Source organism: Loxodonta africana, chromosome 6 (genome assembly GCF_030014295.1).
Source record: "Loxodonta africana isolate mLoxAfr1 chromosome 6, mLoxAfr1.hap2, whole genome shotgun sequence".
Classification (NCBI taxonomy): domain Eukaryota; kingdom Metazoa; phylum Chordata; class Mammalia; order Proboscidea; family Elephantidae; genus Loxodonta; species Loxodonta africana.
Window position 1 is genome coordinate 57,641,330 of NC_087347.1, and position 13,016 is coordinate 57,654,345.

The 13,016-nt window shown below is 35.7% G+C and overlaps 1 protein-coding gene across 1 annotated transcript in view; it reads left to right on the forward strand.

Moving 5' to 3' along the window:
• Window positions 1–13,016, forward strand: part of COL5A2 (collagen type V alpha 2 chain) — a 154,835-nt gene that overhangs the window by 80,148 nt on the left and 61,671 nt on the right. Inside the window, exons 4-9 of the mRNA XM_003406174.3 lie at window positions 909–941; window positions 2,108–2,140; window positions 3,191–3,244; window positions 8,880–8,990; window positions 10,326–10,403; window positions 12,177–12,221. Of these exons, the coding sequence (XP_003406222.2) occupies window positions 909–941; window positions 2,108–2,140; window positions 3,191–3,244; window positions 8,880–8,990; window positions 10,326–10,403; window positions 12,177–12,221 (354 nt within the window). The remainder of the gene's footprint in view (window positions 1–908; window positions 942–2,107; window positions 2,141–3,190; window positions 3,245–8,879; window positions 8,991–10,325; window positions 10,404–12,176; window positions 12,222–13,016) is intronic.

Genomic DNA, 13,016 nt, shown 5'->3' on the forward strand with positions numbered 1-13,016 from the left:
AATAGCAGCTATCTCCCACTGAGCTTAATTTTTGTATACTCCCTCTAGTTTCAAAACTGCCTACTGTGAACGCATGTTATTTTTATAATCAAACAAAAGAACGATATGTAAAAGGAGAAATTAAGAAAATAGAACTTGTTGCTCTTGTTTTTTCCTAAATTTTGGATAAAAAAAAATTTTGGATATAATCCTTAAATTTATTACTCACCCTCTTCAGTTGCCATGTAAAAAGCATGATTTCATAATATATTAATGGAGATTAATATATTAAAAAATAATTTATTGAGAATTTCTGGGTGCCACACTGATGATGTAGACTGATACATGATCATAAGACTGAGAATTACCTGACTAGAATTACCTCTTTTCTATATATATATATTTTTTTGAGATGAGTATACGTATCTTCTAATACTTCTTAGATTCTTCTATGAGTTCTAAAAAAGGGTGGCAACTGGCTTGGAAATGGCATCTGACACATTACTAAGTGGCATGTAATAAGACTCTGATAATCCAAATATACAAAATGATCTGGACTTTCTTTTCAGCCTTTGAGTAGTCGTCATTATGGTACTTTGACTTTACATCTTTTCATCACAATGATTTCTTGCTCTAGTCAACTCTTTGGATTTGATTTCTGTAAAAACTGAAGTGACACAACTTTATAAATTATTCCTTTTCACCATATGATAGATTGATTTTATTTTCACGTCTTTCAGATGAGGGAAAAATTCTTTTTTTCATAAGTGATATCTGATTAAATATACAAAAATTGTTATTTTCTTTTCTCATTTATTAAGTTCTTATATAGAAGTCCCCAGGCTTTACATGGCATCTTCTGAATGACACGTTGTTCATGCTCAACAAGCCATTATTTTACTAGTCAGACTGTTTTTGTTTCTTCACAGGGACAAAAAGGAGAACCAGGATTAGTGCCTGTTGTAAGTACATATATATATTGTTTTCATGTAGCTTGGTTATAAAATAACATTTATTTATTTTCAGATTGTATAAACAATAGTATGCAACTATAGCCGATTAGTAAAAAACAAGAGAACGATTGACTCTGTTTAATTCAATATTTAATATTTTGTATTCCTGACTTTTATAGTCGCATGGCTAAAGGTAAAAATTCAGAATCAGATTTGTACAAATTAAATATATTGTGGTAGTTAAGATGTGTGATTTTTATAGTGCAAATAACTGTATAATCTATATAGAAATGCACTGTTTAATGTTTCACACTCCTGGAAATATTGTGCTGTGATTGATGAAAATTCTGTGTTGTGTAAGAGTTCTTTAGACTTGCAGATTATCCAAAGTAAATTATTAAATAGGATGAACATTCTTCAACCAGCACTCTCAAAGACTTTAAAGATTTTAAAGGAGATATCACTCTCTCCAGACAGAATAACATACATGTTGACTTATTTTGCAGTGTTTGCCTTTTCCTTTGCTTTTAAGCTGGCTCTGTTTTTCACAAAGAGCACTTAAAATCAGAACCACAGTTATTGTTTTCTCTAAAAACACTTACGTGTAATTACTGTGGCTTAGGTGCTGTTTTAAGTGTTTTACAGATATTTATTGATTTAATCTTCACAACGACTCTGGGAGGGAAGTATTTTCATAATCATTGTTCTCATTTCACAGAGGAGGAAACTTAAGCAAAAGAGGAGAAGTAATTAGCTCCAGTAGTGCTTCTCATAGTGGAGTTTTAATTAGATAATATCGTAGCTCATAAGGCAAGGAGAAGGTGGGCATCATTTGACAAACATCCACTTGTTTAAAAGAAATTCACCGTGGCTTTTATTGTTATTTGTTTGACTATTGACTTTTTTTGAGCCCTAGTGGCACAGCGGTTAAAAAGCTCAGCTGCTAACCAAAAGGTCAGTGTTTCAAAGCGATCAGCCACTCCACGGGAGAAAGATGTGGCGGTCTGCTTCTGTAAAGATTTACAGCCTTGGAAATTACATGAGGCAGTTGTACTCTATCCTATAGGGCTGCTATGAGTCAGAATTGGCTTCACGGCAACGGGTTTGGTTTGGTTTATTGACTTTTTGGAACCCTAGAAACTTTACCTTTACTGTTTATCTTGTTTTTTGTTTAGGTGACAGGCATACGTGGTCGTCCAGGACCAGCAGTAAGTAATGTTCTCCTTTATTCATGGTGCTCTTATGTTCTTTGAGACACTGAAAATCCCTATGGATATTATATTCTTGAGAAGTCAATAGTATGTAAAACAATGATGCTTGGTTTCTTAAAACAGCCTGCCTTGAAACATCTTCAAGGTTAGGTATTCCTTTGCAGCAATGAATAACACATAGAGGATTATTTCATGCTGAATTAATGAATAATGCTCTATGTTGAACTGAGTAAATAATCTAATCTTTATAATGCAATTGAAACTTTTTTTTGAAGAATATTCTATAGGGAAAATAGTAAAGATATGGCAACTGCTGTCATTTCCCAGGAAAAAAAAAAGGCATTTTAAGATGTTAGCACAATAACACCATTTTTGGAATATAGTTGTCATTTTTTACTTTCAGGGAGAAATGATGTGATTATTATTTGGAAAATTCTAAGTGGGTTTTTAACTATACAATAGAGATGATGCCACATTCTAAATCATGTAAAAAAAAAAAAGGTGAAGGTACTAAAGCATAGTACACAAAGGCTAAGGGGCTTTCCTTTCTATTCCTTTCATTGGCAGCTTGAACAGTTAGGAATAGTCTGGGGGTATCATGTACCAGTGTGAGCTCACAAATTCCATCAGATAATTGATATTTTGGGGCTTGGATATTTATGTAGTTCTCAAAATCTGAACTGTAAATTTTTGTGCCCAGAATTTAGTGCAAAGCCTACATAGAAGTACGCGGTAAAATGATCCTTACGACTTTGCAATTACTGTGTCAAGCTAATACAGTCAGCTCGTTAGACGCCATGATGCTACAATACAGCAGCTAATTCTTTACAGCCCTTCAAGCTTCACTGGTAAAATCAACAGCCCTACTGTGTACCCAGAGCTTTTATATGCAATGACTTTATTCTCTAAAGTCTTAAACAGAACAGAATTAAGGAAAGTGATATTTCTGTTTTCCAATTTTCTTACATAAAGCAAATCTTAAAAAAAAAAAAAAAACTAACCAAAGTGTAAACGTTTAGCAGTAATGACCATTATTTTTTGTTTTAGGGACCTCCAGGATCACAAGGACCAAGAGGAGAGCGAGGCCCAAAAGGAAGACCTGTAAGTTGGCAGCAATTTTCTTTTGTGAATGTGTACCAAGGAAGCAGTCCGCTCAGCCTTCCCTGGTGCAGCAAAGCGATGTAGACTGTCCCTCTTTCACCTCTATTGAACGTTACAAAGAATTCAGGTCATAAAGTGATTGTGTTTCTCTCCTGATTCAAAGGAAATTATCACATGCTAATAAATACATATTATCTTTTTTTAGATAACACAAATGATACTTCCTTGTCCTTTATGTGATCAAATTAGAATAAGTAGAATCTAAGGAAAACAATTAGCACATCAGGTTGTTTTCAGAAATTGTACATCATGAATAAACAATGCCAAGAATTTACCACTGAGATAATACACCCAAGTTCTGGGATTCATGGTTGTTATAAGAATAACCAAACTGAATGAGAAAAAAGATTACTAGAGCATATAATTTTCTTTCAAGTGATTGTACACTCAGCCTTTTTTTACTGAGAAGAGCCACCAAAGGAGTAATTTTAGCAGTCAACAACTTCATCACCACAACAAAGTTAACATTTTTAAATTTAAATAATCAACCTATACCAGTGAGATGGAGCCCTGGTGGCACAATGGTTAAGAGCTTGGCTGCTAACCAAAAGGTCAGCAGTTCGAATCCACCAGCCGCTTCTTGGAAACCCTTTGGGGCAGTTCTGTGGGGTCGCTATGAGTCGTCATGAACTCGATGGCAATGTTTTTTCTTTTTTTTTTTTTTTTTGGACCTTTGAGGTAAAAACTGAGGCTATTATATAATCATATCAAATGTTTTCTTCTTTTGTACTTTTGCATACTTGTTCTCAAATCCTAGATTTAAAATTATTTTTTTGTTTTTATATCTCAACCCCAAAATTAAATGCCCTTTTTTTTAATATACTAAATAACTGTATTAATTTGTGTTTCTATCATTCTCCCATGTTTCAATCTAAAAAATTTGTGCTGTTTACTTTTTTCTCTAATGATACCTACTTAAATATAACTCTATGATTTTTAGCTCTCTAAATATGTATTTATCTATATCTAAATGGGAAAAATAGAATAGCAAGGAAACAACAAATAACCTTGAATATGTAAAGGTGAAAGCAAAACAAAACATACTTTAGACCAAGCCCTTTGGAACTTCCACCACTAGCTTCATCTTTGCTACTAGTTTATGTTTCTACACATTTTCACAGGTATAGCGTGATGCCAATACATTTTCCAAACTTGAGCTGGAGTTATGGATGGTATTTGCAGGCATACAGGTGGATGAGAATGTCTCCAGAGTGTCTATAAGGGGAGAGCAAGGCTGTATTCAGATTACCTTATGGCCCATTCTCCATTGCTGTTCTGTTGAGCTGCCTCACCGCTGTTGGTAGCTCTCCAGATGCCTGCTCAGGCCTAGGATGACAGAGATAGCTGGAAGGCTGAGTGGTCACACAGAAAATATTTTGAATGAATGCTCTTGTGCCCACAGCAACTGGTAAATCTGGGTCCTAAGTCCAGGTGACATTGCTGTGGGAGAAGTGGCAGGACTTCCAGAATCCTTGGTTGGTGTCATAGATTGAATAAAAAGAAACAAAAAACCAACCCGTTGCTGTCAAGTCAATTCCGATTCACAGCGAACCTACAGGACAGAGTAGAACTGCCCCATAGGGTTTCCAAGGAGTGCCTGGTGGATTGGAACTGCCGATCTTTTGGTTAGGAGCCATAACTCTTAACCATTTCTCTACCAGGGCTTCCATGGAATGAATAGTCCCCCCGAGATATATGTCAGTTTGGCTAGGCCATGATTCCCAGTATTATGTGATTGTCCACCATTTTGTGATCTGATATGATTTTCCCATGTGTTGTAAATTCTAATTTCTGCCTGTGGTTAATGAGCCAAGATTAGGTTATGTTAAAGGAGATTAGGGTGGGATGCAACACCCTTACTCAGGTCACAGCCCTGATCCAATATAAAGGGAGTTTCTCTGGGGTGTGACTTGCATCACCTTTTATCTTACAAGAGATAAAAGGAGAGAGACAAGCAGAGAGAAGGGAGCTCATACCACCAAGAAGTGCCAGGAGCCCAAAGTGTTCTTTGGTCCCGGGGTCCCTCTGCTGAGAAGCTCTTAGAGCAGGGGAATATTGATGACAAGGACCTTCTTCCAGAGCCAACAGAGGGAGAAAGCCTTTCCCTAGGGATGGCACCCTGAATTCGGACTTCTAACCTTCTAGACTGTGAGAGAATAAATTTCTGTTTGTTAAAGCCATCCACTTTTGATATTTCTGTTATAGCACTGCTAGATAACTAAGGGAGTTGGAATCCAGTGAACATACTGCCCACCCCCTCTTAATTCTCTTCTCATTCCTACTTGAGTTAGTGTGTGATGTGCTTCATTTCCTATCTTGGTAGGTTTGAGGCCATTAGTAGGAATTGGGTATGAGTGTGTGTGTGTGTGTGTGTGAGAAAGAGAGAGAGAGAGAGGAAAAACAAGGTGAGACTAGCCAGAGGTAGGTGAGTAAAGAATAAAGACAAATGAACCCATTGCCATCCAGTCAATTCCGACTCATGGCAACCTCATGTGATACAGAGTAGAACTGACCTCCATAGGATTTTCTTGGCTGTCATCTTTATGGAAGCAGATCTCTCTTCCACGGCACTGCCGGGGAATTCGAACCACTAAACTTCTGGTTGGTAGCGAAGTACAGATCATTTGTGCCACTCGGGGACATTGTGGTTTAAGAGTAGGAAGTGGTTATTTATGAGGAATTAGCCAAGACAATTCTGGCAGATACCAAAGTAGGAAATCTGTTCCTTCTTAATCACATCAGTAGTATGCTGGTAAATGTATGACAACCAGCTCTCTCTTTTTAAAAGCCCTGATTTATAGCTTTCACTGATTTTCCTGGTGTAAATACACCCACCGTGGCCAATTTCAAGCTACCAACATGAAGTCACAGACTATGGAGTTGGGAAGAGATGTGCATAACTGGCTTTCACGAGCCAGTGCACATCGCTCCATCACACCGTTGACTCTCCATCCCCTGACAAGTTACTTGTTTGTCACTGAAGTTACCTGGGCAATGTGCTTAAAACTGAGGACATGTGATGAGAGATAGCATATCTCTGATACAGAGACAGCATGTAAAATATCTCTGTATCAGCTCTTAATCTGGGGCAATCTTTCCTCTACCCACCCCCAGGGGACATTTGGCAATGTCTAAAGACAATTTTGGTTAAAACAACTCTATGTAGGGTATTGATATTAGCATCTAGTAAGTAGAAATCAGGCATGTTGCCAAACATCCTACAATGCATAAGACCTTGCCCCTCAACAAAAAATTATTTGGCCCAAGATGTCAATAGTATCGAAGTTGAGAAACCCTGCTGTACTTTGTGAGCCTTCTGTAGTGTTTAATGGTAATGGAAGGGGGAAGAAAAATGGCATGTAGATTGCAATCCGCCCTCTATTGTGATAGTCATAGCTTTAGTCCAGCTGAGTAGCTCCTGGAAGACTTGGGACTGGAGGTGAAACTATGGGTCGCTCTAATTCAGCATGAGTTATTTTATTGAGTCTTATTAGTGACTTTTAAATTTCTATAAATCCTTATTTTAAAGTGTTATTCATTTAGGGAAGAGCAGTTATAGAATTTATCAAGATTGGTTATTCTTGAGACTCTGATTTTCATGGATGCAATTCAGAAGCAGAGCAAAAATAAAGTTGTGTTAAGATGGAGGCAACAGTTCGTGGTACCTCCCTGTCCTTTTATATTGGCCAAGATATCGTTAGTAGAAGTGTTGGAACATTCATAGGATGAGGGGCAGACCCTCTGAGGAAGATGTGTTCATTTTGTCATAACAAAAGTAGACTTTCAAAGTGTTTTCTTTAAGAAATCTGTATTCTCTTTGCTAGGAGACTTGAGTTCTAACTGTACAAGTCACTTAATCTCTATCTGTCTGAATTTCCTCATCCATAAAGTGGGAAATCTACCAAATATTATCCACTCTAACATTTTGTAATTTTTTTCTTTACTTTTGGCTAGATACTATTAACCAGTAGTGCATAAAGTTCTTGAAGATTCTGAGCCATTAATTCTTTTCTACTAGTGGACGTTTAAAGATCGCCACCTAGTGGCAATCCACAAGTACTTTTTATTGCTGATTGCTGCCTGGGGTAATGCAAAGTATCCTGGCGGGTGGGAGGGAGTGATGATAAATAAAACATTTACCTTAATATAAAAAGTATGTGATTCAGCTCACTTGGAAATATTAAAATATATCATTCTTAATGGATTCCAGAATTATAATTTATGTTTTCAATATTTATCAGTAAAAATGCTCGTAGATTATAGTTTTTTCTTACTTTCACTTGTAATCTTGTACATTATGTTCATTTAACTTTGAGTAGTTTTCATAAGTTTTCCTTCAATAACTGCAATATCAATTTGTATAAGAGTAAGTCCTGTAGACTAGATGTGCTTTTTTGATTTAACACAGTGTTTCAGAATGTTTTTAAAAGCCAAAAACACATTTATATGAGCGTTTGAATATATTGAAAGATATTAAATATTGAGTTTCTGAAGAGTTGTTATGTCACCCTCCCAAAGCAGCACATGGAAACTCAGCTTGGCCTGAGTTTACTCCCTCTGCTTTATCGGCTCACATTTTAAGTCCTTGCTGTGGGCCAGTAGGCATTCTCCTATCTTTAAGCATGAGAAGCTTCTTTTACTATTAAACTCCAATTTACTCACCACTTTTTTTTTTTATCTGTATCCCTGCTTCTAATTAGAAAAGTTATATTGTCTGATGATGGCTTCAGGTCTCTCTTTCCTAATAAAGCTCATGAAGATTCTTCTGGGTTAAAGAGAAAAGCCAAAAAATACTGGTGGGAATGATGAAGTTGGGGTGGAGTATTTCCAGAACTGAGGACGTGGCTATTTTCCCAAGCTGCATTTAGAATGTGTGTTGGAGAAACGTGGAATCTGGCAGCCAGAAATCGTTGCTCTTTTCCCTGAAAGCCAGAAATTGCCTGGATCACTGTGTGTTCCCCTCTATTTCTCATTGACCTGGTCCATCTCTGGAGGTGGTAAAGAAAATAAAGTGTGCCGGACATCAAGTAGTAGAATAAAGAGGACTGAAATATCAAAATGTATTTATACTGAGTGTCTACCATGTATCAGGAACTATTCGAAGCATTAAAAAATTAGAAATATAAACAAATGCACACCCAATCAAGGGGCCCACAACATTTTTTGGAGGGGAAGAGGATGAAGTTAAGCAGGCACATACATAGTAACTGTAATATAACACAGATTGATTAGAATACTGTTGAACAGTAAAACCCCATCAAATGAGCAAGGTCATTTTAAAGTACTGATAAACTGAATGAAATTTTGTAATTATTCTAAGAAGATGGATTACTGCGAATTTAGCAGTTGAAGAGTAAAATTCTTAACCAGACCATGTCCTAATGGTAGAAGCTCTAATCAGGGCTGACACTGGCAGCATTGACGTAGTTGATGAAATTACTGTATAGTAGCTGGATTGCTATTAATTTTTTAAATAATGGACCCTCCATCTCCACCAAGAAGCCTATATTTGTAGCTTTCCTACTAAGTACACATCTGACAGTGGGTTCTAATTTCCACCGGCTCGTTTTTCTAGGGTCCCCGAGGTCCTCAGGGAATTGATGGAGAACCAGGTGTTCCTGGTCAACCTGGTCCCCCAGGGCCTCCTGGACATCCATCCCACCCAGGACCTGATGGCGTGAGCAGGGTGAGTTGTGTACATTGTTCAATGTCATACTTAGGCAATATATTAAGTTATTGATTTATTGTTATGATTTTAAATCGTGTTAGTTCCGAGGTTAACCCTTAAACTTGAGAGTAGCAAATTGAATGCAAGGCTGCTACCTACAACAATAAAAGTATTAAATCCTCAAGGAATTGTTACAAAATTCAAAGTAGCATTTTTTAAATGGTGTCTTCAAATTTATATCTTTCAATGCCTGTTCTGGACCTCATTAACTCTGCTCTTTCTCCTGTTGCTTCTAAAGGGCCACTAGCATTGAATTGAAAAGAGAGACATATCCCTGTTCTTTTGCTGTTCTCTAAGCTCAGAAGGCTGACAAAATCTGTGTCATGTCCTCCAAACCAAGTGAGGATGACACATCCGTGGTGATGCATATGAAAGAGCCATTGAGTTGACAGTAAAAAGGCTAGCTGATTATTTCCTGAATTTGTTTCATACCTGAGGGAAAATAAAACAAAACGTCTTTATAATTTTTTTTTTTTTTTGGAATTTGTAGCAGCAAACATAGGGGATTTATGAGAGGGTTGCATAGTTTCACAGAGGAACATGTGGAGCCCTGAGATGTTGAAATATAATTTTTTTTGTTTTATTTTACAACAGTTAATACATTTGTTTCTCAACTGATTGTAGAAGGAATTGCCAATTTATTTTTATAACAATATAGACATCTTTTTCCCACTGAAGTCTGGAAATTCATGTAACTACCGGAATATACATGAACATTTTGATCAATTTTCCTACTAGAGTTTTTTAAATTTGAAAGTGAATAGGAAAATCATTTTCAGTTCTTGGAACATTCAGAGTTTCACTAAGAGCATTATAAAATTCTTATCAATTTAAAGATTATTGGCCATGAACAAAGAAAGACATAATCTAAGCAGTCTGAAATGGAATCTAGAGTCTTATTACATATGTTTTAAAGGCATCTTTCAGGTTTTGTTCAGATGTTTGGCATGCTCTAAACATGAGAGGACATCTGAAAAAGAGATTTAAGCCTGAAATCAATTAGACTGGCTAAGTAGTTACTAGAATGATCTGTGCTTTTTTCAAGTGTTAGACATTTGACTCATTGTAAGTAGGTGTTCTGAAGCAACACAGTTATAAAATACTCTGGAGAAGAATGTTTAATCAAAAGCACATACAATGAAAAGCAATTCAAATCTTTTCCCCGGCTTTAAAGTCAAAAGTTTAAAATGATTCTCTGAAGAGTTATTCCTAAGAATCCCAGAATGAATTTAAAACACTATGTTGATGTATCTTTTTTACTGTGAAAATAATGTCAACACATTGCCTTTATAGCCATTTTCAGCCCAGATGGCTGGGTTGGATGAAAAATCTGGACTTGGGAGTCAAGTAGGACTGATGCCTGGCTCTGTGGTAAGCATACATTTTACTGATAAAGTACCCATCGGTAAACCACTATAAAAAGAGAATTTTAAATTAGCTAGTTAAGAAATAATATGTGTCTTCTTAACCACATTCATTCATTCAATGTGCTTGTCAAATCCACTGTGTACCAGTTAAAACTCCAGTGGTATTTGATTATTAACTGTGCAAAGTACTTATTACTATTAATAAAGGATTGGCTAAGAGCTTGGCTCTAACCAAAATGTTGGCAGTTCAAATCCATCAGCCGCTTCTTGGAAACTCTATAGGGCAGTTCTACTCTGTCCTATAGGGTTGCTATGAGTTGAAACTGACTTGATGGATGGCACCTAACAACAACAACAATGATATATTTCATTAATAATTGAACAGCTGTGGTTTCCAGAAATAAAGGATTGTGATACGTATAACCACTACCATGACAATGAAAACTGTACTATTTTAATTAAAAATATATAATTATGATGTTAGAAATAGTGTTTTGATACAATTCTGAAATAAGAAAATTCTCGCTATTGCTATTTTTACTGTTTTCTACGTTTCTTAACTCTCTGGCTGCCTTATGCCAGCAATTCTAAGGTTTTGTGTTGGGTCCATTGACCATCCCTGTTCTCTTCCTAATTTCTTCAACAATCAGGGAGCTTCTCATTTTTTTTTTTTTTCCCCTGGGAAAGAACTTTAACTTGGAAATTTGGAACAGTGCAATATCATTAAATGAATTAACACTTTCCAAACCAAATCTTCCATGATTTTTTTGCTTATAACATAATTTAAAGTTATCCCAGATTAATGAAATTTCAAGTAATAGGAAGTGTAGAGTCATACCCTGTATTTAACACTTCCTGTAACCATCCTTAAGGCCAGCATTATAAGAAATGAAACATTGTATATTTTTAAGCCATAAGCACTATGGTGTCATTCAGTAATTATCTTGAGACATTTTTCTGAAATATGTAAGAATTTTTCATCCATTCGAATTAGAGTTCAGATAACATGTTTGTTTAAAAATTTTTTTTAAATAAAGCTATTTTCTTACTGCTAAAATCTCTGATGAATGAAAAAAATTAAGTTTTTGCATAAGAACTAACTTGGTTTTAATGTAAATACTTTTATTTTTTAAATTGTGACATTTAAAAAACTGATTAGACATAAATTAATAAATTTTAAAATTGTGTTTTTGTTTTCTTTCGTTTGGTACTCACTTGTTTATGGTTAAATCGGGAAAGACTGTGTCGATGCAGTTTCTATACTTTCAATATATTTTAAGAAAGAAAGAAAGAACACAAATCTCAGGACTCGATAATTTTAAACTGACATTTAAAATAATCTATCATTATTGTTGATGGTTTCATAAACCTTTAGATTCTAGTAACTCATTTAAGCTTTAGGAGAGTTATCTGTCCTGAAGCTGAAGAAATGAATACGCAGGTTGATGATTGCTTTATGCCTAGCAAGATTTTTTTGTGTGTGTTCTGGTTTAACAGAATCATCCTTTAGGCATGCAGGTTCTTGTCCCAGAGATGCTGGGTGTGTACAGACATATTGTTTATTTCTCTTTATGGCACCCGAGGGTATGTCTAGAAATCATTCCGAGCTTTAATCTTCTTGAATTTAGCTATAATCCATATAAATACAGATGGAGAATGTCATCATCTTTGACTCAAAGCTTTACTGTTTCAGATTCTAAAGCTGATTCAACATTTTTGGAATGTTTGATCTAATTGTCATGAACACTATGCAATGTTTTCCTCTCGTGTTTTTAAGGGTCCAATTGGCCCAAGAGGACCACAAGGTTTACAAGGGCAGCAAGTAAGTCTTTTCATAACTAATTTGCGTACTATAGCAAAAAGAAAACACAAGAGCTGTGTGACACAACTGTTTTTGGATGGCCTTTAAATTGTATATTACAGTACTTACTTTGAATAGGCTGTATTTAATTAATTTTCACTGAGAAATATATGCATTTTTTTCAAAGTTTCTTCATGGGACTAAATTTTTGTCGGCTGATTTATTTATGTGACTTCAATACCAAGAATTATATCTTGGCTTCTGAAATTACTGATCTTATATCATGCTGAAAATTCTCTTAATAGGTTATATACCAACTCTGAGGTTTGAAATCAGATCAGAGAAGGGCATCATCACATGGTAGTATTAGCAGTGACAGTCAAGGTGATCACCCATGAAATTTTGGAAAAGACCATAACACTACTTTCTACATCCTATTAGGTGGCAGTAAAATGATGACGTAGACTTATTTTAATTTTTGTAGTGATTTGACAGGCACTAGGAAATAATTTTTTAAAGAAAGAAAAGAATCCTTAGCTCAGTCAAGGATATCATATTTTCATTATGAGTTGTGTGGAGTTTTACTTCAAGTCATTTTATATTTCTGCTACGGGTGAATAGAAGAGGTAGTAGTTGGTGATGATAATGACATTGCTGAAGTTATGATGATGATGATGATGATGAACACTCACTTTGTGCCAGCACTCTCAGTTCTTAACATACATTAGCATCTTGAATATTAATAAGAGCTTTATGAGTTAGGCACCCTGGGTGGCACAAATGGTTAAGTGTTCAACTACAAGTGCAAAGGTTTGT